Consider the following 25,541-nt stretch of genomic DNA (forward strand, 5'->3'; position numbering starts at 1 on the left):
GTTTGACTCCAATTTAAGTATTTTAAATTCAACACGTCAGAAAAAGATGCAAAAAATAAAACACACACGGTAATCAGCAAATTTGAACAATTTCAGCAAAAAACAAAAAAAGAGAATATGAATATGTACTTATATCTACTTATAAATACAAATATACAAACATGCAATGAATATATTGGAATCGAGTTAACTTTATTTCTGTACGCTGTCACAGCTGTTTCGTTTCCATCTGGTTGATGTTTGTGAAATACATCGGCGGGGTAGGGTAGCCTTGAACTCGGCCTCTGGCCTCTGGTGCTAGTTGTAACTGGTGCCATTTCCCCAAGGCTAACGCCTTTGACCTGGTATATGGGGACATAGGAAAACGAGGTCAAATTGTTGAAGACCAAGTGTGTCTTACACTTGGATTGGAAGTGTTTTATTTATGAAAACAAATGGCAAAAAAGGTATATTAGTAGATAAATGCTTACAACACTTTTAGTTTACAGTTTACATAGTTGGTTATTCGAGGAGACTTTCGATGAAAGCGGATGATTCCCTTACGTCCGTTCTCTCTACATCCGTGGAATGCAATTGTTACACACTTTGCCATGCATCGCGTCGCTTTCATCGTTCCGTGATCACATTGCGATTATAATTATCGGTGAAGCATTTACATACTCGTAGGATGTACCGACGTTCTATTTTACAACTTGTTCTAATAATATTTATACACGCAAAATACACAACACACAGGTAATTGTTATGCCTATTAGATTTCTAGGTGACTTGTTTGTGTTTGATTCGCCGCTGCTTTTGATTTGTTTAAATATATTTCGATTTGCACTAGCTACCGATCCGGTGATCGGCGGACCTCTCAATGGTCGTGGTATACACGTACAGCGTATAGAAAATATATGATTCTAGAATTCGGTTATGTATTTACAAGTTGCTGGCGCTAATTCGAATTCGGGTCTGTGCTGCTTGGTCAGCGTTAGTCAGTTTCTCTCAGTTGGTTTGGTCCCGTCCCCATCGCAATCCCTGTCTTCGTCTTCCCAGTGCCTCCTCAGTGTTCGATGGTCCAACGTTGCGTCTCGCTGTTGGGGTCGCAAGGCGCCATCTGGGCATCGTCGACGGTCTTGAGGCCCTTGTGGTCCAGACACATGCCCGTGTTGCTGTGCATCAGATGCTGGTGCTCGAATTTCCACTGCTCGTTAAATTCGTCGTTTTCCATGCACGGCACCATCACCACCCGGTATGGTGGTGAGTCGCTATGCTGGACTGTGGCGCAGCTGAGTTCGTTGCGCAGCACCTGCGAGTTGGTGAAAGAAAAGAGCTGAGACTTTTGGAGCACCTTGCCGCACGGATAGAGGCCCACGTTGTAGGGCTTTTCGTTGTTCTGCAGCAAGTCATCAAGGCACAAGTTGGAACTGACAGATTTTACCTTGCCCCAACCCACAACATCCGCGTTGGGCACAAACTTTTCAGGGTAGATGTTCTTCAGGTACCACGCGAAACTCTTGCAGCGTAGCTTCTTCCGAAGCATCACTCGGTGGGTGACATCTCCGATGTCCGCATGGAACTTCAGATCGGGCCGGTTGAGGAAGAATATATTGATGAACTCATCCATCCACACCAAGGCCATGCGGGCCGTATTGATGCCGTGCGTGTCCCGGTCATTGGGGAATCTGTGAAGGAATTAAATTAAATTTGTTCTCATTATAGAAGCGGATGATTTTTGCCTTACTTGTAGGGATGGAAGTCGCGGAAGATGTGACCCACTCGGGAGCAGGGAATCGTCTCAATGGTGCCCCCGCACTGCCAGATCCTGAACGACATTTCCAGGTTCTCGCCTCCCCAGCCGTCCATTTGCTCGTCATAGCTGCCCACCTCCCAGAAGTAACGGCGATCCATGGCAAACAGTCCCCCGGCCATGGTCGGACTGTAGGCTGGACAGATCTCTCGCTCCTGTTTACATTCGCGTCGTTGACGCTGCTTCTCCCGCTCCGGCAGATTGATCCAATCGAAGTGACCGTTCCACTGGAATCCGCCTACTTGGAAGGACTTGTAGCCGTTGGTGCTGTACTGAAAGTCATTGGCATCTATCACATCGATGATGGGCACCAAGACGCTCGTGCGCGACTCCTTGATCCGGTGCAGCAGCGGCTCACACCAGCCCACGTTTCCCTCGCAGTGGGCGTCGAGGAAGATGAGCACATCTCCTGTGGCGATGCGGGCTCCGGCCAAACGGGCGCGTATCAGTCCCAATCTAAACGGGAAATACCAAAACTTTCTTTAGCCAATCGATGTGCATTTTTGTGAACTGTGCTATGAAAAGAAGAAAACAATTTATTGGGTCATCGAGCCGCCTTCGAATCTTTGCCAAGCGGCAAGCCAGCACACTCCAACATCGCCAAGATAAACTTTGGGCGTACGAAGCTCAGGGGCAGCTACCCCGACCTCTCTTGTGGCACAGTGTAGTGTACGCAGAAACCGACTGAGAGTTACAAAAAGTCAAGCCCAAAAACACACATAATCTTAACTTGACGAACTGGTTTTACGGTTCCCGTTTCGTTTCGTTTCTCCTCTTTCTGTGTGTTGTGTTTTTGGTTATTTGAGCTTTTGTCGGTTCTGACATTATGCTGCCTGCTAAAGAAGATGCTCCACCGCGTCTGACACGGCACTGGGCCACAAACTAGTTATTCAAATGATGGCAAGCCACGAGCGATTCGATAGCTGAATAGCCGAACTTTCCTAGCCGTAAGACAAACAATTTGTAAAATGGATTCACGGCCTTTCTCCGCTCCGTTCAGCCACTCACCGATTCTTCAGGCGCAGCACCGTCACCTTGCCGGGGGGAGTACGGGTGCGAATGTAGTAGTCCAGCTTTCCCCCCAGTTCGGGGTTGTCACTGCCATCGTCCACAAGGATGATTTCCTTCAAGGCCTGCTGGTTGCAGGTGATTAGCGTGCTGTGCACGGTCCGCAGCAGCACGGAGTACGGTTCGTTGTAGAAAATTACGATCACGCTGGCACTGGGCAGAGTACTGGAATCGAAGTGTTGCGCCAGGCACAAGGGGTTGCGGTGGTCACCCACACTGCGGTTGTAGGACAACTGCTCGCTCAGTTCCTCGTTTAGGGCGATCTTCTTGTAGATGGCGTCGCCGCGCTCCTTGGCTTTGCCAGACAGGTGCACTGATGCCCCCTGCTCGCCCAGGCCAACCTTCTGTTTTTCTAGGTCCAGCTGGATGCTCTGTTCATAGGGGGACACTGTGGCCGGTCGAGCGATTTCGTTTTCGCTCTCAGCGTATGCGTTGTATCTGTCCCGAGCGTGGCCCCGGAGGGCGGCTACTCGAACTGGAGGCGCTTCATCGCCGCTTGGCTGCTGCACCTTGCTGTACAGGATGAAGCAAAGGGCTACCAGTATGAATATGATTAGTTTGCCATAAAAGGAACGAAACCGAGGCAGCATTCTGGTTGCTTTCGTGGTGGTTGTGGGTGTTGCTTTGGGGTTGAGGTAGCACTGGTCTGGTCACTTTCAATTGCAACGCCACAGACGCAGACGTGGCTGTGAATCCGTCTTCCTCGTCTCTGGCTAATGTTTCTCTCCTACACTATTAGCTTCATTTGTCACGGAGTCGAGTCGCTGGCGAAAATACACACTCACGGCGCACGGGCATTGGATTGCTATGCATATGTTTTTGTTCGTAGATCTGAATGGCTGTGCGCGAATGCGAATGAGAATACGAATTCCAGTTTTTCCTCGTTTCTAGAAGCAGCGCTTATTGAATAGCGCCGCTCACCCGCTCTAGTGGCTTAAACGCTTAAACTAGACTAAATGGAAATATTAATTCTAAGCGCGACGACCCCGACGTCCCTCGCCATCCCATTTGTTGTTGTAAAACTGTTGGACGAGGGCGTCTTTCAGGCGTATTTTCATCACGTGATTGCACTATATCCCTATTCAAACTGTGGCGGCACTTGTAAGCTTATTGTGCACTTAGCTGTTTTTATTAATTGCTGTTATTTAAAACTTCAATTCGCGGGATGCAACAATTTTTGACACATGTTACTCGTTAATAGGTCGATAAAGAGGGTATGGAAAACAGGCAAAACGGCCCAGAAAACGCAACAAGTGCAAGGTAAAATCCACCCCACTTGCTTAATATATCTTGAAAACAAAACGGCTTGTTTTCAAGGTATATTTTCCTCGCACGTGAGGTGAGGTTCGTACGCACCTTGTCATTTGAATTGTCTGTTTTTGCCTGAGGTCCATACCGGGTTTTATAGCCCATGCAAAATTACGACTCATTTTTTCGTTGCAGGAGGGAGCAGCAGTGTGACCGTCTGATCCATAGAAATACCGCAAATATACCGATGAACGAAGCGAACTTAGCCCACTTAGACCCCCCTTTATGTAAAGAGGATAGCAACTGAGTTCCTGGAACTGGAAAATTTCGTTAAAATAGGTTTATAACGGAGACTTCGTCAGATGACAAACATTTCCTCAGTTATATAATATCCTAATGTACCTAATGTATCTCTTCCGTAAATAATGTTTCGTAACTAGTTTTTTGGTGAAAAATTTTACAATAGCGTTATATTCTATGCAAATTAAAAAGAAAATACAGTATGTATGAACAAAGACTATATAAATAGTAGTATACAATTATGTATATCAAGATAAGAAATATAAAAACAAAATAATACCAATTCTTAAATTTTTACGTGTATTCTCCCAAAAATATGCTATGAAACCAGACCTGTTGGAAGGGGCAACGCCTTGGCGGGCCGTTCAAACCAAAGATTCAGAATATGTATATGAAATTAATTTATTGTTCAATTAGGCGAAAAAAAATAAGTTTTTTGCATTTTCATGCTTTAGACTTTCGGTTGGTGCGAGGACATAAATCATAAATAAAGTTATCATGTGCCAGACACTTTTACTACCCACATTGCTGCCCAGTTGACATAGCAATTATTTAAAAAAGCGGAAACTCATATCACTTAAAATGGTGCCTAGAGCGAGGCTGGAAGCGAAAGGGACTGACTGAGTGACTACCTCGAAACTGTCACACTTGACACTTTTTCTGGCACTTAATGCACAAATTGCATGTTCATTTGTTGTTGAAACGAGACAAAATGGATTTCCTATTAAAAACCTGTTGCTACCTTTGACATGCAACACAGCGAGTCAGAGAGGTGAGCGTTGGAGCTGATGTTGCTTCTTTCGTTTCGTTTCTTTTCGTTGTAGCCGTTGCTTGTTAAAATTAAATTTTTGTTATATCTAATTGACAAGTGGGGTGTATTCTCGACCCAACTTTCATTTTGTAATTCTGCGAAATTATGCCAACTATTCTATCTGAGTGGAGATCATTTGGAGCTGGCTGTGATTAATTGCTGTAATTAACGTACGAATCTTTATTGCGAACGGTCGTCGCAGTTGGCTCTCCGGCCGCATAATTAATACGTTACGTATACGCATTGGTGACGCTGCGGGAGACGCAATGGGCCAAATCAGCGGGCGGACGAGCAGCCGACACAGCCACAAGCAAAAGTTCAAAGTGCTCTCCAGCCAGTAATTGGAGTTTCGGCGGGGTCCCAGAGAGCGAAAACATTTGTAGGAAGCTGAACCGCTGCACCGCTGAAAGGTGGCAACTGTTTTGCCAATCTTCGCTAAAACTCTTTTAATAGCTCTGAGCGACAAAAACTAGGAAGGAAATAAATTACTTAGCCAGTTTGGAGAGGGTGGCATGGTGGCTGTGCCTTTGTTTTTTCGGTCCCCGACGAAAAACACCTCCAAAGCAGAAAGAGACCGACACAGAGAAAGACAGACGGGGAGAAGGGGTAGCGAGAGGCAACCAGACTTTGGAATTCCATTTCGTGTGTGACCTCAAAATACAAGTTTGTAAAAATGCATCAAGTCCGGCATTGAAACAGATTGGTTGCTTCGTTCGAGAAATTAACACCTCCTAAACCGAAACACCCTTTATTACCACCGAAAATTATGCATTTTCAGCACATTCGTGAAATAGTTAATGCTAGAGGTCGAATTAGTTTGCTTTTATGAGTTATGAGCCGCAACCGGATTGAAAATCAGCCACCGTCAAGAGCCAGCAAATACGTTTGGGTAAACAGCAGAAGTGCTCGATAAATAATTAAAAAAATTACTCTATTGAATAATGAGTGGAGCTCCAAACGAGGCCTCATTAATACAATAAAAAAGGGTTAAAAAAAACAAACGAAAAACAGTTTAACTGCTGCCAGACATAGTTCCACATGTGAGCCGACTGTGGTTAAGGCGCTCGCCATAATGGCTTCAGCCACAGAAATCTATTAATCTAAACGACCCTGAAGAAGGCACAAGCAGCTGAGAAATGGTCATCATCCGTCAATGCGAATGGGTAGTCGACAGCGTATAATAATAGAATTGGGATTGCAGTTGAGAAATGCTTGCCAGAGATTGCCAGATAGTGGATCATGGACCATGGTCTGGCCTGACCTGACTGTCTGATACTTTCGTTTCGCTCCGAAAGCCTTTTGCAAATGTCAAAAGGTGGAGCAATTGAACTGAACGATGGCATTGCATCGGTGGTTTCAACAGATCCGATTCAGATCCGATTCAGATCCGATCTGATCACGGCTTCCCATGACAAACCAAACTGATGGACCTGGGAACCATAATGATGCGCACCACAAACATGCGTATTTAAAGCCATGATTTATGATCCAGCTTACTCTAAATTAAGCACAGATTGCTTTACTACTAAATTGACAGTGAAAGATTTCGAAAATCCCGCCGGCGATGACAGTGTCAGACCATTGTATTGTATCACCCACTGGGGTGTTTGGGGTTCCGTTACCCAATCCCAATTCCAATCAGCACGCTTCAAAAGTGGCGCCAAAGTGACGAACCGAGTTATGATGCGGATCAAATATGCAAGTTGGCCCCAAATAAGCACAAATTATAGCGCCTTTATGATGGTAGCCAGTTCGGGTTTTGCATAATCGCAGACTTTGCTGCTGCTGCTGCTGCGTCTGTGACTGCGACTGAAACACCCGCATTGTCGTCCGTTTATGGCCATATTTATGTAAGATCAAATCATGTGAGATGTCATCGAATATTTGGCCAGTTCATTGGGTCGACTCATCGCCTGGAATGCACATTGCGTCCGTCCATTTGGGTTTTCACAATCGTTATAGATGGACAGATATAGATAGACACATCCGATTGTCTTTTAAAACCACATCAAAATCAATAAAGCGTATCGATCAAAACCCAAAATTGAGCATTGTCTCAATGTTTGCAGTCCCTGATGCGATGATTCGATGTCGATTTGAATAACAGCAACAACAGAAACAACCGCATCAGCATATCCGCTATCATTTATTTTGCGGAGGTGGCGAATCTCTATTCAACATTCCTTTGTTTGGCGAAGGTTGCTAAACCAACAGCGAATCGGACCAGAATTAGATTAACTTGGCTAAAGAAGCTTTTCAATTTATTTCAGATTAGGCAGACAAAGAAAATGTGATAAAAAGTGACTCGCAATCTCCATGATCTCCAGATCATATGTATCTCTGCCTCGACCTCAATTCGGGGCTATGCATCGCCCCCATTTCGACCAGAACCTGGAGCCCCAGAGCTCCAGGGCAAAGCAAAAGCAGCAAAGCAGCATGGCAACCAGGTACAACGACATTATCCAGGATATATCCTCCAAAAAAATGGCGTCCCATAAGGCCTCTGGCGAGCTAAAGTCCTTCAGCGGAGTCAGGCGAAGCCTCACCATGTCGTAGAAGCTTCTGTCAATCCAAAACTTGAGGAAGCCAAACTCCTTTTGCCGCAGCATATGCTCCTCGAAGAGCTCGCGGTACGGCAGGTGCCGGCGCACCTGCACAGCGAGAAAGAAGAAACGGTTGATGCAAATGTCGTCCGAGAAGTAGAAGACGGGCTCGGCAAAGAGCTTCTGCTGCTCCATGTAGGTGTTCCAGCGCAAGTTCGTTACCGGAAAGATGAAGCTGGCATTGAAGGATTCTCGCAGATTAAGGAACTCGTTGTAGTCGTCAAAGATGTAGGTGTGATTTTCGCTCAGTTGCTGGATCCCTTGATGTCCGGAGGCCAACAGCAACTTCATATCGGCTTGGCTGATGGCGACTTTATAGCGGGAGTGTTGCACATCGTTGAAGGAGCGGAGCAGCGGCTCAGGCGGCGGACTCGTGAAGAAGGACTGCAGATAGGCCTCGTACATGGTGGTCATCATCACACTAGCGAAGCACAGCAGGAAGCAGACAAGCTTCATTTGTTTGCTGGAGTCACGGGGAAACGGAAAGGACTGGCCCAGGAGGCCGCGCAGACTCTTGTCGTTCAGCAGGATGTTTGCCACGGTGAGACCTTTCCAGGACATCTGCTGGCTGTAGATCAGGAGGAGCGAGAATAAGCAGAACAGGACGAAGATGATGCCCAGAACGAGGGGATCCACAATCATCGTGTATATCTGTCGATATGGCACCTTGGGCGGATGTGGGACCATGAAGCAGAAGCTTCCCGTCACATACGGATAGGTCATCGTGTCGAAGTTCCGTCTTATCCAAGTGGTATCCAGGGACATTCCAATATCGAGGAGATCCTCATCCACCCACTTGGATATGTTGCCATAGTAATTAAATATTCCGACCTTCGATCTAAGTTCCGAAGACAGCTGTAATCTGGCATTTAACTTCTGGGCGAAGCTATTCAACAGATTGGCCACGAAACCGGTCATTTTCTCCTCGCCAGTCTTCTCATCATGATACGACATAGATCGGGGGGCCAATTGATCCGCCAGAGTTTTGATTGTGGCCCCGCGCATATTTCTGAATTGTTCCACAAAAATTGGTTTATGGTCGAATAGATGCAGCTCTTCAAAGTTGAGCTCTTGAAAGCAGCGACAGGTGTAGATGCTGCCTGATTGAACAAAGTCCGCCTTCACCATGGCTATGTTGTATTGCTCTTTGAGGGAGTAGTTGTCGCAGACCTCCTCTGGCTGAATGTCTTGCGTTAGGTATATCAAACGCCTCCTCATTTGCAGCTTAATCAAAGTGCGATAGTTGCCCTCCCTCTCAGCACTAGCTCCACAGCTCAAGATTAGTGTCGAGCTGCTGAAGTTCCAATCGTAGTCCGAGCTGCCCGAGGAGGCCAGCACAGTGGACGCTTCCAGGCGTTTGGACAGCGTATGGAAAACGCACTCCTGTCCGTAGATGAGCAGAGTGTCGAAGTGTTCCTCAAGACGCAGTCGCAGAAGCAGGCGCAGCAATGTTTCCTCCAGGTCCAACTCACTTCGATTGGTGATATCTGAGAGTTGGCCACCAACATCTCCGAGGCAAAAGAGGAGGACGACAATCCCCAGCGAGGCCATAGCAAAACTGTTGTGAAATCCCTCGATGCATAGACTTTTGGTAACACTAGCGTTTGTGCTCCTGGTTGATTCCCTGGCATGCAGTTTTCGTGTTTGTCGCAGCTTGTTAACACGGTCGGGTGTGCACATGGCTCCACAGCTGCGAAGGTCGTGGCGGTGTCCGTGCTTGGGCAATTAGCTGCTTTATTAAAAATTCATTAGTCCGAATGGGTCAGCAAATAAACGCTTTAGATGGGCTCGAGATAAGGGGTTGAATTAATGTTGGAGGATCCCATTGTGCGGCTTTCTCCTTCTTCTCCAAAACCAAAGCTCAAGGATAAAGCAGCAGCAACTTATTCCCATGGCTGCCCCATAGAGCTTCAGTATCCAGGAGATGTCATTCACCAGAATGGACGGGTTGATATATGGCGGCGGGCTGGAGTCCCTCATGGGCGTAAGACCCAGCCTTACCATGTCGAAGAAGCTCCTGCTCTTCCAGAATTTCACCAATCCGAACTCTTGCTGCCGCTGCATGTGCTCCTCGAAGAGGTGCCGGTATGGCAGGTGGGGGCGCAGAGGGATATGGAAAAGCAGAAAGCGATTGAAGCAGAGATCGAGTGAGTAGTAGAACAAGGGTTGCGCAAACATCCTCTGCTGCTCCTGGTAGGTGCTCCAGCGATCCTCGCTTACCGTGTAAACGTAGCTGTCGTTAAATGAATTGCGTAGAAGCACGAAATCCTCATGATCTTCGAGGACACAAATACGATTCCTGCGTATCAGGTGAATATTAGAACTTTTGCGGGCGGACAGGACGTTCATCTCGAATCTACTGATGGCGAGCTTGTGGCGGGAATTGGCTATATCCTGGAAGGTGCGGATCGATGGCTCAGGCGGAGGGCGCGTGAAGAAGGACTGAAGATAGGACTCGTACATGGTGGTGATCATCAGACTAGCAAAGCACAGAATGAAGAAGACCAGCTTCATGTTCCTGCTTGGGTCTCGCGGAAACGGAAACGACTGGCCTAAAAGGCCGCGCAGGCTCTTGTCGTTCAGCAGGATATTGGCCAGGGTCAGGCCTCGCCAGGACAATTGCTGGCTGTAGATCAGCAGAGCTGAGAGCAGGTAGAAAAGAACGAGGATGATGCAGAGCACAAGTGGATCTACTATAACTGCGTAGATCTGGTTGTATGGCAGCCTGGCAGGGATCGGAACCATCAGGCAGTACGATGTCAGCAAATAAGGATAGCTGAACGAATCCAAATTCAGTACCTGCAGAGAGCTTACCATGGTGGTGCCAAGGTCTAAACGATCCTCCTTCACCCATCTTACTATGTCCTTAAATACGGACTCTACCTTCTCGCCATCCTTCCTTACGAAACGAAAGTCCAAGGTTGCATTTACCTTCTGGGCGAAGCTATTGATCAGATTGGCCACGTAACCAACCATTTTATCCTCGCCAGTCTTTTCGTCACGATACGATATACATCGAGGAGCCAATTGATCTCCTAGAGTTTTCATTGTGGCCCCGCGCATATTTCTGAATTGTTCCACAAAAATTGATTTATGGTCGAATAGTTCCAGCTCTTCAAAGTTGAGCTCTTGAAAGCAGCGACAGGCGTAGATGCTGCCTGATTGAACAAAGTCCGCCTTCACCATGGCTATGTTGTATTGCTCTTTGAGAGAGTAGTTGTCGCAGACCTCCTCTGGCTGAATGTCTTCCGTTAGGTATAGCAAACGCCTTCTCATTTGCAGCTTAATCAAAGTGCGATAGTTGCCCTCCCTCTCAGCACTAGCTCCACAGCTCAAGATTAGTGTCGAGCTGCTGAAGTTCCAATCGGATTCAGTGCTTCCCGAGGACACCAGCACAGTGGGTCCCAACGAGTGCCTCAGCATCGAATGGAATGCGCATTCTTCTCCGTAGATGACCAGAGTGTCAAAGCTCTGCTCCACGCGCAGTCTCAGAAGCAATCTTAGCAACTTCTCCTCCAAGTCTACTCCTTCGTGAATGCTTAAATTGGACAGTTGGGCAGTTACCTGCCCGAGACAGAGTAGAACCACAACGAGCCGTTCTGAAGTCATCGCGAAACTGTTTGAAAATCCGGCCGGTCGCCACTTTTTGTGGCACGACCAGTGTCGGACAATGTTTAGAAGGAGATGTGCTGGCATGCACTTTTCATGTTCAAACCTGATGAAACCTGCAGAGGGGCGACGTCAGGGCACGACCCATGCAAGGGTAATTAGCGACTGTACATTTCTCTCAGACTGATTGGACGGTGAGAATGTAAGCGGTTCCACGCACAGCCAGTTGTTGGACTTGTTGCTCGGCTCAGGCGCGTGAGACTGCATCATTTGAATGGGGGCTTGTGGGGCTCTTAACAACTTCCGCTCCACAGCCGTGCTCCAACTCTAACGCCAGCTCCGGCTCCAGCCGCACTTCCATTTCAAATGCGATTGAATGTTTGGCATGTTCAGCAGATGCAGATGAGAGCGATAGACAGACAGACCCAAAGCAATTCGATTGCTGAAATGAAATTTTCCGGCAATTTGGGCATAGTCAAGCTCATTGCATTCGATTTTCGTCTTGACTTTGACTCCTTTCCTCATCGAAAGTGTGGAAATGCAAACATTTCGCTTTGTGCTCTTAATTGCAGTGCAAGTGGATTTCAATTATTCAAATGAGTCGCTTCCCTGGCATGCCACTCGAAATCTCTCTCGGGGCTGCACTTCCGAATTTTCGCTCCTCCAAAACTGGTCTAGACCATGTCGCCTTAATGGCGAACAAAAGACACAGAGCCAGACCGGCAGGGGGAGATGCCGAAGAGGAGGCCGAACTGGAACTGAATTTCTTCTGCTTCATCATCATCTCGTGCTGATATCGTGGCTTTATCTCTTGGCCTGCCTTTTGCCATTTGGCTCTCTGCTGCTGCTGCTGCTGCTGTTGGGAATGACGTTTCAGCGAAAGTTGTTACGTTACCATCGACAACCAGCACCGACGACAAAACACTGAAAGCCTATGCAAAACCGGTCGGTCATTGATTTTTGGTTACTGCAAATTGTCTGGCCATGACCAGCTCTGGAGGGAGACCAGCTCATCTCCAGCTGCAACTGCAGCTACAAAAATGTTTCGCTCCACGCTGCGTATACTCGATTTGGCCGCAACGACTTTGGATTTAGTGTGCGCAAGTGGCAGTGCGTGGCTAATTTACAGCTTATGGCTGGCTGTGCCTACACAGCCACCCCAGATTAACATTGTTCAATATTTGCTCGGAGTAAATATTATTTCAATACGCAAACAATTGAGATGAAGCTGATCAATTCATCGGCTGGACGACTACTATAAAGAAAGATAATCTCTACTGATTCGTGTCTATTCAAACAAGTCTTTTATTTTTGAAAAAACATGATTTACACTCGCTATTGGATATCAAAACTGAGTGGCATTATATGTTGAAATATTGTGCCACAGAAACGGAAATAAAGGATAATAAACTGTTGGTACATTTATCTTACCAGTAAGATTCCACGCAACTTCTGAGTTGTGGGATCTACAAAGATTCTAGTATGTTTCCACATTCTTATAAGCAGGCCAGGAGAGTGGCCAGTGCTATTGCATATTTCTAAGCCTTACAGTACATTTATATTACATTAAATATTCCCTGTACTATATATTTAATGTTAAATATTTGAATAGGAACGTTTTCCCAGGCCAACGCCCATTGGGTCGGCTCTCTTTATTCACTTCCTTTCACTTCTTGGACAGGCTTGCCAAATTGCTTGTAACCCAGGGAGCTATAAACAAGCCCAGAGCCACCGAAAGCTGCACAATCTGCTCATTATGTCTTCGATTGTGTTTCTGTGTTGATGTATTGTTTTTCTTCTTTTTGGCGGACTGCATGTATTTTTGGCGTGGCTCTCTTAGCGGTAATGTGCCCACTTTGGGCCTGTTTGTCGGGCATTTTGCCGGCGTTTTTAACACACATTGACCAGGGCATTGTTGTAGATTCGGTTAACTGTCTGGCGGCACAATTCCAGCTTCAGTTCGGGGCTACTCTCTTTCATTTCTTTCGGTTTCGGTTTCGTTTCGTTTCGTTTCCTCCACTCCATTCCAGTGGATCGGATCGGAGTAGATTGGAGGCTGTTGGAGGCTGAGCAGTTGCCATTGAAAGTAAGGCTGAAATGAGCCGTTGGCATCCAGATTCACTTTCGATGCTTTGATTGAGAATGCTTGAGTCCGGTATTGGAATCTTCAGGTCGTCAGAGTATCAAACTCACCTCGTGGGGAACATGGCAAGAGTATCTTCCTCAGCAGTGCCTCTGCTCTCTCTGTCTCCGTTTCTCTCTCTTTCTCTGTCTCTCTCTCTCTCTGGCGGTTGCTTCGTCTTCGTTTTGGCCAAGTTGCGAGCCGCCGTCGACTTCAAGTTTCAGTTACAATTCGGCAGCGACTCGGCCTGGTTGCAATTCCCTCAATTGCTCCGCGCGTGTCTCTTTGTGCTTGTGCGTGTATCCTGAAATATAGCCACAAGGATATACCAATAAAGTGGGTGCAGTGCCAGTCTGGAGATATACTTTCAGTCTCAACTCCAATCAGTGTGTTTTCCCTGTGCTTATCGAGACGATTTTAATTTTCAGCTGCTGCCTCATTCGGATTAGGAATTAGTTTTCATCCTGTCGCGATGAGAATTCTGCCATTGCTGGTAAGTCGGGTCCGGACCAAAAACAAAACAACTCAGAAACTTACCTCACAATTAAATGGGAATTTATGCAACAACAACCACTTGGAGAGGTGTCAACGCTTGCTTGACCCCTACGGGCGTGCGACCTGCCCTAAGCCCCCCCGAGGAGGCATTCCCCATCATTGACATTGACAAATAGTGTCATTGCATGGTGGTGAGCCGGGGGGAAGGGGGAGGGAGGCCGGAGTAAGCCAAGTGTAAATTGCCTTCCGGCTGCCTCAACACTCAGCAGTCAGCAGTCAGCAATCAGCACTCTTGCCTCCAGACTTCAACTTGGCTCTTGTTACGCGAAGAAATGTTGGCCTATCTGGTGGATCTCTTAGCCGAATGGCTCGACATGTGGTGGAAGGTGTGCGGTGTGTGCCCCGCCTGCGAATTGTCTCATTGTTTCCCTTGCACTTGTTAGCGCTGCCACTGGCTCTGATCGGAGATATTCCCTGGGTCACATTTGCCCAATTGTTATTGGAAATTACTCACACAATAAGATAAGATCAAGGGGATTGTATCCTCTCAAATCTGTAGTTATCGCTTGCCCAATCGTTTCTCTGCAACGTCGTGTTGCATGCAATCAGCAGTACGAGCTGCACGGGTAGAACCTAGTGTGGCAGCTGGCCGAACTCATTAAACATCTTCATCTGCATCATCAGCAAGACCAACATGAGAGCTCCAACTGTCCTCCTTTCCATCTTGATCTCTGCCTCTGTCTCTGCACGTTCGTCTGCCTTTCAAAATTGAGGCGCCGAACGACCATCAGGTTTGGCTTCAATCTCCATCTCCATTGGTTGTGCAAAGCCAAAGGCAAAGGCAGAGGCATCCAAAGATGACTCTAGACTTTTGCAGCCGAAAAATCCCCCATGACGATCATTTGCGGCTGCCATTGAGTCCATCACATGTGCAAGTGTGTACGTGTGTGTGTAACCTTTACAAAAACGTCTTGTAAGGCGCTTCATTTATCGAACTATTGCAATTCGGACTGAAAAGAGCAGCGGTACTCGTACTCGTACAATAAATGTCAAAAGCTGGCCCAGATAAACATTATTTCAGTTGTGTAGAAAACCGTTTCATGGCTAATTTTCAGTCGCATAGAAAGGAAAATGCTGATTGTCATTGCCCGATGTTTGCGCGGACAAAAGGCGGAAGAGGGTGAAGAACCGCCTGACTTTCTGTGCTGTCTGGCTGGGGGCTAATGCTATGGGTATGGCTGTAGCGTGGCTATGGCTATGCTCACGACACCGCACACTTCAGCACCTGCTGCTGCCCCTGGGCCCCATCTCCACTCGCCAGTGCCCCCAAATAGGCCGAGGCTGAGCATATTTTAATATGCTGCACGCATGCAAACCGACCATTTGTTGCCTGCCGCTTGGAGTGTAGAAAGTTGATTGGCATTATTTTGGCTCTGTCTCCGATTCGATTATTACTATGTATCTAGATTGTCAGCAGAAAGTTTCGTTTCAACTGCGACGACAAGTGCAGCTAATCTGCAGCTTCGGCCCCAGATGCAGCCCTACCAGATCCGTCCCGAAACGGAGGAGGAATTCACCTTTCACTTCTCTTCTTCACTTCCCACTGCAGCTCAATTATTTCCATTACGAGTATTGAAATCGAAAGATGCGCTTGCTGCTGGCCGGCCTGGACGGTCCAGCCGAAATTCAGCGGCAAAAATGGTTATAAATAAAAGGAAAAACTTTTGCAACTGAAGACGAGCTGCTACTAGCCAGTTTTTAGCTGGACAAATGTGAATGTACCTGCACCGCGATGGAGTTAGAGCTACCTCCGCGAGGAGACACACGAAATTCATATATTTTGGAATGCGGTTTTCGACCGCAGACAATTTTCTGTTCGTAGCGTAATTACAATACTATCCACAACTCGGTGGTTGGTTGGTTGGATGGATGATGCGGAGATATTTATTTTAATTAAATGTTACTCAAGTAACCAGCATCTTGGACTCGAATCTGACCTGAGTTGCAGTTTTGGGCTGCACATGAAACTCACATGAATATTAATGATGATCCGAAATTGCTCGGATGTCGATTAGGTTGTCTACTAATTTGTGGGCCCCAGCTTGTTTGCGGCTTATAATTATACGGCTTCTTTCTTTTTTGGCATTCGCCGAGGAGGAGGGAGCGAGAGAGAGAGAGGGAGAGGGAGAGGGAGAGAGCATTGCATAATAGTGCGTCATGAATAGCCTAAAAATGCGGCCAGAGTTCATCGCGGTTCCGGATGGCTATCAGCGGCGACCAAGTTTGTTTAATTTATGCACACTTTTTCTTCGAGGGTTACTGATTGTTTATTCGATTTTTATTTATTTTATGCAACGACCTTGCTCAGCGCTTAACTAATTAAAAAAAGCAAAACACACACACCAAAATCTTAAGCTTTTTTTAGAGCCTGCTGCCACTGAACGCCCTCAACCGAAGTCAGTTTTGGATGGGTTTGTTAATTAGTTTGGGTTTGATTGGTTTCGTCTGGCTGCTGCATTGGGATGGGATTCTCCTTTCCATTTCCATTTGCACATTCGCGCCCCAAAAGCGTGTCTCTCCAGTTCGTTGCCTAAGTCTTTTGTCTGCTAGCCTCCTGGCACGCCATGGCGGCGACAATATTGGCACTAGCCGATTGCTTGTAACCAATTGTGGACATAGATACTTACATGCCTACCAGTGGCTGCAGACACACACAGATACACACATCGGCGGACTCTGGACTTTGTTAGCTGTCGTTTGCATAACCCGGCTGTTGTCGCCGCCGCTCATACGCAACATTCGTTCAATTGCATTTCAATTTGCTTATTACTCGGCAATTTGCAATTGACACATTGCTAAAATATGAAATGCCAAGCGACAGAGCAGGGATTGCATCGTGAGCCACAGCCCGAGTCCCCAACAAAAGTTGGTCAAATTACAATTACGAATTGAGATCTCTGGGTGACAGTCTGCTACAATTGTTTGCGCCCCCATTGGAATGAGAAGGAAAGGCGCAATCAGCTCGAGAGCTACCACACGTTCACAGAGACCAGCCTCATTTGCGGCTGGGATTCCTTGGAGTGGTTGGACAACTTTTACATTCGCCCGGCGTGCAGTGCTGCATCATCTTCCATCATTTTCCAGTGCCCATTATGCAGATCAGCCTGGCTGGCGGTCCCCTCACGCACTGCTCTGCTCCCCCCTCCAAGATGCTCCAAGCCCAAGCACGCACACGAAAACCTGCTACTTGTCGGCACGTTGCCGCCATTGAGGCTGCCTGGTGGACCTTCTTCAACATCATCTGCTGGCCCGCTTTCTCGCGGCCAATTCATGTCACGTTGAGGTAGATTCGACCCCAGCGGAGCAGAAGAGCAACAGAGCAACAGAGCAGCAGAAGCATAAAAACACTTTCATTTTTCATTTAATTTAATAATTCATCATTCATCATCTCTCATCTCTGCCTCCCATCGTGTTGGCCTTATCTGAAGCGCCCAAAAGTGTTTATAGCCTGGTCCATATTTTTCCCCGCTGGCGTGTCGCTTACTTCCGTTTTCGGTGGTGGTGCTGGTGGCACTTCTGGAACACAATGACTGCATAAAAAACGATAAATGCTTTATTTTCGTACATGCCGTTTTTTACACCATTTCGGCTCGCATGCCACGTTTGTCGCTTGAGTCTTTCGTTTGTTTTCTCAAGTCTCACATTTTCTACCGCCCGATCCGAGCACTCACTTCCTTTCTTCATTCCTGCTGGTCGCGCTACAGTTATTCCATTTGGACAGCTGTCTCAGTGTCTCAGTCGCAGTGTCAGCCGCCTCTTATGCAACCAGGGCCTGGGATTTAATTATAAGGATTTACCAGATTGTCGGCAATTTGGCGAGAAAACGAACGAGAAAGTGACGCATTATTTACATCCGCTTCGGTTTCGCCTCTCCGCCTCTCTCACTATGGGAAATGATGTCAGTTAAGGCTGGACGAGCTCGTATGTTCTCAGACCCGTCCCAGCAATGGCATACGCTTCCTCATAATTTGAATGGACATTAGGTTTTTGCAACTTTTTGCATCATTTGACGATGACTGACGTTCCTGGCCCACTCGCGTAATTGGCCCGCAGACAAGCCACAGTTCGCCGTCCCGGAGTTCTTGGTTGCAGACACCAAGAGACTCTGTTAACTGCCTTCGTGCGGGGGGTATGGTGGTTCACACAGAGATGACTCTCAAGTTGTTGGCCAGAATAATTGTGCCGTGTCACATGCTGGTGTGTTGGTGTTGCCAATCCACTCGCATTCACATGGCTGACGGACTAACAATGGCAGATCAACTGGCACATATCATAACTGCTCATCATCGGGTGCATGAGATGAGATTGCCAGGGGCTAATGGCAGTAACTGTGTGTCTAGACAACAAAGCAGCCGAAAATAAACACAATTTACATGAGAACTTGTTCAGCTATTTGTCAGTTGCAACTTGACTGTGGCAGCGGCTGCGGCAGCCCCAACTGTAGGCAGCAGTGGGAGCTCTGTAAGATTTCACTTGGCAAATCGGCGAACGCCAACACGAGCAGCAAAGGCTGAAAAAAACCACCGTAAAACGTGCCGCTCGTCAGCACAGACACCAAGCAATCCAAGCCATCCAAGCATCCAGCGTGGCTGCCACTTGGCGGCTCATGCCACATGCCACAAGTTGTTAGTCCTGCGGTCAACTTCAGGTTGTCCATGCCACTGGCTTGTTTGGCCATTTCCATTACACAACATCTTCACTTTGGGTCTGGCTTTGATTTACACTTGCCCACTAAATGCTTGCCAAAGATTCGGAGGCTTCTTCTTCGTTTGGCGCATTGCATAATTCTTCTGGCCAAATGGAGGAAAACTCCGGAGAGTTCCCCGGCTGACATCAGATTTATTGGCCTGTAAACATTTTCATTATGTTAATGTGTGAGTTCGGGTTCAGCTCTCGAACAATTTTGGGCCCTGGCTCTGGCTCTGACTCTGGCTCGAGATGAATTTTGATGGCTTTTTGCCTTACTTACTGACTGGTGGCTGGTGTGTAAACTTTCTCCCATTGTTAGCATCTTTCTTTTCATGAACTGCTTTCGGCTGTTCGCGCCAGCTGCTGTCGATGCCCATGTTGATTTGATTATTTCTCTACTGTTTCATATTTTCCCCCGTGCATCATTGTTTTGCCAAATCTTTGACATTTGCTTATTGTGTATATTGTATGTGGTCAGCAGAGTGTGTGACGACTGGCTGGCTTTCTTTGTACAATGTCTAGTCTAGAGTCGAGTGGAGTGGAGGGGATGGGACTACCGAAAGGCTTGAGGTGTAGGTCAGTTAGAGGGACAAGTATGGTAATATCTGTTGCTTTGGCTGTGACTTTGTCTGCACAGCAGGCAGTTTGTATAGGAAGTCACTGTTGGATAATCGGACTGTTTGTGTGGGTTTGACAATGTCCGCGATTAGCATATGTCGCGCACAAAGGTTATGTTATGGCATAACCCCCCGAAAATACGCATGGTCTATCCGGAAAGTGAGTGTAGGCCTGGACCTAATTATTTCAATTATATGCTGTCAAAATGCGTGCTGAGACAACATCCAAAGATACCTATGAAATAGAAAAAACAAAAGCCAGTCGCAGCAACAAAGGTTGCCTCAGGAGCTGTCAAAACTCGGTCTCACAGCTTCCGTTTTGACATGGCTCCAATCCACGGACCAAAGGTACACAGATAAAGGCCAAAACAATGTGACAAAGATGCCATAATCAGCAGCAACTACCGTGAGATTGCGTATACGCCACCGCCAATCGACAACTGGGTTAGACCCCACCATGTGGAAGTGGATTTGGATGTGGATGTGAATGTGGGTAACTCTCATTGTCGGTTGAGTGTGTATTATTTTCACTTCACTTTCGGCTCAGCCATCAAAATGTGTTATATACTTGTACCCCATTATATAGATACAGATACAAATCAAATGTCAAGCGCCCACACAGTGCGGCCGACATCTGCAGGCCAAATGCAGTTTGGAAAGTTGAGAAAACTGAGCCTCGGCCAAGTGAAACAGAATGGGGCAAGCCCCATTTTCCTTCTGTCTCTCTGGCATTTTTGCGAGGGCGTATCTTCACTACTGGCTGCTCTCTGGGGCTGCAGGCTGGTCTGGTCAATTGAAATTCGTCGCCGCACTTCAGGGCAACTTTCACGGCTAAGCCAGAAAGGCCGGGCAGCCCGTGACTGATGATGACTCAATGCCCTGACACGGCTGACGCGGCTAGGCTGATTCGCTGATTCACTGATTAACCATATCGCGATCGGGCAAAAATTAACCGCCAAAAGAGGCTGGAACACTTGAGGTGAGGTCTAGCCTTGCCTTTAACCCATCGAGCCGTCGGCGTGTCGTTTCTGTGGTCAACAACTCAATCTCAGCCACATCTCCATCCCAGCAAAAGCCGCAGCCTCCACTTGACATTGACCCAATGCAAAGATGGAAAGACGACAACACACATTCATCCATTCATCCATCCAGTCCCACTTTGCTGGGCTAATTTCTGATGCTCGCTTTTATTGCGTTTTTAATTCGCCTCTTTTGGCCAATTCACAAATTGGCTCTGCCATCTTCTGTACGTTTTGCGGCTGGTAAAAGTGTTTGCTTATCTCTGCTTTTGGTCGGGGTCTCGACCTTGTCTCAAGCTAAATCCATTAAAATATTTTCAAGCTTGCAGGAATATCTTTTTAAAAATGGAAAGTTTGTTGGCATTTTTGTGATTTTCCACGAGGAGGCCATTTGTTATTGTTTTTTTTCACTTAACACATATATTTCAGATATCTCAGTTGATCCGTATCTTTGGTAATTTGTTAGATTCCTCCAACAGACTCGAATGTGGTTTTAATTTGATGGAGCTCTTGCGAATTCCAAAAATATCATCACCGCTTGTATAAATATTTCGTAACAGTCTCCTTCCGAATTAGTTTCGCTTTTAGGGCTGTGGCATCTGCCTAATCGAGATATGTATCTAGCGGATAAATTTGAGCTTCACGGAATTTTAATTAATTATTTTGGCATTTGAGCGAGCAGGAGTAATAGGTTGAAACTTTCTTTTCAATTTGCAGTTGGCGCTGACGCTGCTGGCCATTGGTGCCGCCGCAGCAGCTTCCACGACCACGGCCAAGACCACTACCATTGCTTCCACCACGACAGCAAAGCCAAAGAGCGGGTCCAAGCCGAAGGCTGAGGCTGAGAAGCCAACTAAGCAGCCATCGCCGTCTGCAAAGCCATCGTCCACAGCTGCCACCACGCGGCAATCGAAGGCGCTGAAGGCACCTGAGAATCCTGGCGAGAACCGCGGCAAGAGGACGCTCTTCGACTTTGGCAATGCCGGCTATCTGTATCCGGAGGTAGCCAGCAGGAGGTCCGGCTATGTGGACAACACAGCCAGCTATTATCCCCAGACTGGCTACTACAGCGGACAGAACGCCATTGGTAGGTTGAATATCATGGCAAAAAGCAGAAGAATCATTTTGAATATCCCTCAATTACAGCTCAATATCCCGGACACTTCGGTCCGGCGTATGCGCCATACCCGCAGTACCTGGAGGCGCCTGAGCCCATAATCGAGATCATTATCAAGGATGCCAATGAGACACTCGCCGAGGAGCCTGCCCAGCCGATAGTGACCAGGAAGAAGAAGAAGAAGGAGAAAGTCCACGTGTTCTATGTGAATTACAAGAAGGACCAGAACAACAAGCTGCACCTGGAGTCGCCGATAGCCTCATTGAACAACGACGACAACGAGGAGGAAGAGGAGGAGGAGGAAGAGGTGATCCAGTATCCGGTGACCCCTCTGCCACCGCTGAAACCCACCACCCTGCGCACCATCATCCACCCCGACTCTGAGAAGTTCCACAGCAACTCCGGAATCCACGTCTCCTTCGGGGCAGAGAACAAACACCAGACTGGGCACATTCTGGAGGAGCACGATGCCGAGAGCATTCAGCGCCAGGTGGTGGCTCTGCCGCTCCCAGTGAGCGCCAGTGGCCTCAAGGCAGATGGCGGCTTTTCCGGAAACACCCGCGCCGACTATGGCAGGGAGAGCAGCTTTGTTAGGAGCCCCGGACCCATCGGCAATCTGCTCTTTGGAAGTGGTGGCAGCTCAAACAACTTCCACCAGCAGTCGAACCTGCACTTCCAGAGCCAGCAGCAGCTTCCGTCGCAGCACGGCAGCAACTATTTCAGACCACCCTCCGCTCTGGTGGGCCCTCCTCCCTCCTATCAGAAGCCAGCGCCACAGCAGCAACTGCAACAGTCGCAGTCACAGCTGCAACATCAGCAGCAACAGCTCCAGCAGCCACAGCAGTCGCGCCCAAGCATCACGCAACAGCAGTTGCCTTCCACCTCGTCCCAGACGATCTTCAACAAGCTGGTCCAGCAGTCGCAGTACTACATCAATCACAATCAGCAGTATCCGCCGCATCACCAAAGTCAAAGTCAGCAACACCAGCAGCAGCAGTACCAGAAGCCACCCAACAAGCAGGTCCAGGTGCCATTCTTCCCGACGATTCCGCCCAAGACGCAGGACCTGTCCTCGCGCCCGAGTCCAGCGCCATATCATCCCATCAAGTTCCGTCCCACGCCAGCTCCCACGACGCACGTGAAGCCCTTGCCGCTGCCCGTAAAACTGGACAACGCAAACTACCAGCAGCAGCAGCAGCAGCAGCAACATTATCAGCCACAGCAGCAACAAAAGGTGCCACAGCCTTACCAGTTTGTTCGACAGCCCCAATTTGTGCAGCAGCCACAGTTTGTGGTGCGTTCCCCCACGCCTGTGCCGGAATATTACCCGCAGCAGCACCAACAATCGCAGCACCAACAATCGCAGCAGCATCGCCAGCAGCAGCAGCAACAGCAACAGAAGACCATTCAGAGCACCCTCAACTACTTTGATATAAAGCCATCCAAGGAGACAGAGCTGTTGAAGTCCATACCCAAGTATGAGCAGCACATCATTGAGACCGTGCAGAATCCCATTAATCCCTCACAGCAGCAACATCATCATCATCCTCAGCAGCAGCAGAAGCAGCAGCAGCAGCAATTCAGTTACAGCAGCACTCGTAATGAGGTGATCCACGATGTGCCCGCTCCCAATCTCGCACCCTCTGCCCAACAGCCTGTCTCCGGCCATTACATAACCGCTAGCTCAGGGAGTATCCAAGAGCAGCAGCAACAGCAGCAGCTGCAGCAATCTCACTTCGCCAGCTTTCCCAGCGAGGCTTCGCCCCAGCCTCCCGTCTATGCGGAGTCCACGCATGGCCAGAAGGTAATGGTAGTCACACCCGTGCCCCCATCGGCCAACTATGTGACCTACAACCACTACAACCAATTGGCAAACGAGCCCGTAGTCCATGTAAACTCTCAGACCGCCGCATTGCAGGCCCAGGCCAGCACAAACTTTGCCCAGCAGCCCAGGCAGCCGGCTGCCTCCCAGATCACCGCTCCCTCGACGGACCACTCGCCCTTCAGTGTGTCCACCTTCCACTCAGATGTGTTCAAGGAGCTCGAGCAGCGAAACCAGCAGGAGCAGCAGTCACAGCCACAACAATTGCAACAGCAGCAGCAGCAACAGCAGCAGCAGCAGCAGCAACAGCAGCAACAGCAGCAGCAGCAACAGCAGAAACAGCAGCAGCAGCAGCAACAGCAACATCACCAGCAACATCAACAGCAAAAGCAACAACAGCCAAGTGCTGCTCCAGCTTCAGTTCCAGTTTCCGCGCCAGCTGCCTCATCTGCTTCCTCTCCGAATGGAAAGGCCTCGCAGACGCTGCTCCAATTGCCCGACGAAGTTCCCGAGGATCTGCGCCAGCAACTCTTCTCCTCTGGCATCCTTAACAACGCCGACATCTCCATCCTCGACTACGACAAGCAAGGAGACATTGCCCTGGAGAACCTTCCCGCCGAGCATCTGCAGCACTTCTATGGAGCCGGCGGTGGCGCCCAGATTGCCGAGACCAACAAGGTTCTCACTGTGGTCAAGCCAAATGGGGACAAGGTGGCGCTCAGCGAGAAGCAGATCGATCGCGTCAAGCAGAGCAACTCCCTGCCCCAGAAGCAGAATCTGGACGTAAAGGTGGTACGCTATGATGCGGGACAGGGCCAGAGCGTCAGCGAGAAGTACGTGCGCACCGATGCCACCGTGGTGACCCCCGTGGACCTGACCGAGCGACAGCAGTACAACCGCTACCTGCCACTGAAGATTAACGGAGCCCAGTTCCCCATTCCAGACAGCGAGGAGCTGCAGGGCAAGAAGATCGTGAGCGTGGTGGTCCTGGCGCCCGTCGAGGCCCAGCCGGGGACGACGAGCAGTGAGGGGCGCAGTGTGGACAACAAGGAGGTCAAGTTCTTGGGAGGCGATCTCATCAAAACCCTCGTCAAGAAGCCCACCAAGGACAACTTCAAGCGTTGGCTGGAGAAAGAGGCGCGTACGGACCTCGAGCTGCAGTCCGTTGTCCTGCTGGTGACCAGGTAAATGTCCATTCCATCCCCTGGATGGAGCAGAGCTAACCCGTTTTTCGTTTTCCTTGCAGATCCAGCGACTCATCCGCGGATCAGGAGATCTTCATGTACGACATCGGCACGGGCAGTATCAACCGGTTGAACGGGGAGCTCTCCAGCACCTTCGTCAACGTGGCCGAGGAGAACGCCAGCAGCGAGGATCTGGAGCATGCCGCCACCCTGGACCCCAGCTCGCTGGAGTCCATGATGCATCTGCGTCGCAGATAGATTGAGTCGCCACCGCAGTCCACAACGAAATGCCATTTAGCTACTCTTCAACATCATCGTGCGCCAATTCCACAGTTTCATATCGCTTTTTTTTTTTACCCCCCCCCCCCCTTCCTTAGTTTTGCATTCCCCTTTTCTCTTCTCTTTGATCTATCCTCAGGTTGCACTTCTTCCACCAAAAGAGAATCATGCTTCATTGATCACGGCATTGCATCCCCAATTCCTCTCGTAGTATTTCCATTTTGTAAATATTCTATGCTGATGTTACAATTATCTTAATTTAAGTTAATTTACGTAAAACAATCAAAATAAATAAGAAAAACGTAGTCGTGTCAGATGCAGTATTTTGCGATTTTTGTTGCAAATTTCTGTGAAAGAACGCATGCAAATAAGAGACATTTATATATGTACCTACTAGAGCCCTGCATGAAGGGGAAACAGAATCTATTCGAAGGGAATAGGTATTCTCTTCGTTCGGTCGGTTATAGTCCGGATAATGGACCTGTGAGTGTGATTGTATATTAAAGTACCAATCATACTCAAATCACGCTAATAAGCGTAATGTCATATGTGTCTATACAATACATGTCTGCAGTAAGTACAAAACGTAGGAGGTACAATATTCATTTGAAAAGCGCGGTATTATCGATAACGACATCAGTTCAAAGTGGTTTGTTACGTACGTGATACGTTACGACATCAACGGGTAGTGTTGCAAAGTGTGTTG

The 25,541-nt window shown here is 48.2% G+C and overlaps 4 protein-coding genes across 4 annotated transcripts; 1 reads left to right on the forward strand and 3 right to left on the reverse strand.

Moving 5' to 3' along the window:
• Positions 1–377: 377 nt before the first annotated feature.
• Positions 378–4,111, reverse strand: LOC108160296 (polypeptide N-acetylgalactosaminyltransferase 1). Its single transcript, XM_017294206.2, has 3 exons — positions 2,801–4,111; positions 1,727–2,248; positions 378–1,667 (listed from the first exon to the last, which is right to left on the reverse strand). The coding sequence occupies exons 1-3, from the start codon at positions 3,448–3,450 to the stop codon at positions 1,046–1,048; spliced, it is 1,794 nt and encodes a 597-aa protein (XP_017149695.1). The 5' UTR covers positions 3,451–4,111; the 3' UTR covers positions 378–1,045.
• A 3,369-nt stretch (positions 4,112–7,480) lies between these two features.
• LOC108158043 lies at positions 7,481–9,520 on the reverse strand. The gene has a single exon (XM_017290189.2). The coding sequence runs from the start codon at positions 9,500–9,502 to the stop codon at positions 7,571–7,573; it is 1,932 nt and encodes a 643-aa protein (XP_017145678.1). The 5' UTR covers positions 9,503–9,520; the 3' UTR covers positions 7,481–7,570.
• An 83-nt stretch (positions 9,521–9,603) lies between these two features.
• Positions 9,604–11,743, reverse strand: LOC108158042. The gene has a single exon (XM_017290188.2). It carries the CDS (start codon positions 11,516–11,518, stop codon positions 9,629–9,631), a length of 1,890 nt encoding a protein of 629 aa, XP_017145677.2. The 5' UTR covers positions 11,519–11,743; the 3' UTR covers positions 9,604–9,628.
• A 2,053-nt stretch (positions 11,744–13,796) lies between these two features.
• Positions 13,797–25,140, forward strand: LOC108160467 (mastermind-like protein 2). Its single transcript, XM_017294484.2, has 5 exons — positions 13,797–14,046; positions 21,151–21,520; positions 21,580–23,662; positions 23,777–24,556; positions 24,619–25,140. The coding sequence occupies exons 1-5, from the start codon at positions 14,026–14,028 to the stop codon at positions 24,812–24,814; spliced, it is 3,450 nt and encodes a 1,149-aa protein (XP_017149973.1). The 5' UTR covers positions 13,797–14,025; the 3' UTR covers positions 24,815–25,140.
• The last annotated feature ends 401 nt before the right edge of the window (positions 25,141–25,541 follow it).

Source organism: Drosophila miranda, chromosome 3, assembly GCF_003369915.1.
Source record: "Drosophila miranda strain MSH22 chromosome 3, D.miranda_PacBio2.1, whole genome shotgun sequence".
NCBI classification, from domain to species: domain Eukaryota; kingdom Metazoa; phylum Arthropoda; class Insecta; order Diptera; family Drosophilidae; genus Drosophila; species Drosophila miranda.

Excerpts from the sequence above, each read along its gene's own strand:
- LOC108158042 (XM_017290188.2), bottom strand. The coding sequence starts at position 11,518 with ATGCCAGCACATCTCCTTCTAAACATTGTCCGACACTGGTCGTGCCAC.
- LOC108160467 (XM_017294484.2), top strand. The coding sequence starts at position 14,026 with ATGAGAATTCTGCCATTGCTG. Across the intron at positions 14,047-21,150 it reads TGAGAATTCTGCCATTGCTG|TTGGCGCTGACGCTGCTGGC; the intron begins GTAAGTCGGGTC and ends TTCAATTTGCAG. Across the intron at positions 23,663-23,776 it reads CAGCAGCAGCAGCAACAGCA|TGCTGCTCCAGCTTCAGTTC; the intron begins GCAGCAGCAGCA and ends ACAACAGCCAAG.
- LOC108160296 (XM_017294206.2), bottom strand. The coding sequence starts at position 3,450 with ATGCTGCCTCGGTTTCGTTCCTTTTATGGCAAACTAATCATATTCATA. Across the intron at positions 2,249-2,800 it reads GTGCTGCGCCTGAAGAATCG|ATTGGGACTGATACGCGCCC; the intron begins GTGAGTGGCTGA and ends TTTCCCGTTTAG. Across the intron at positions 1,668-1,726 it reads CGCGACTTCCATCCCTACAA|ATTCCCCAATGACCGGGACA; the intron begins GTAAGGCAAAAA and ends ATTCCTTCACAG.
- LOC108158043 (XM_017290189.2), bottom strand. The coding sequence starts at position 9,502 with ATGTGCACACCCGACCGTGTTAACAAGCTGCGACAAACACGAAAACTG.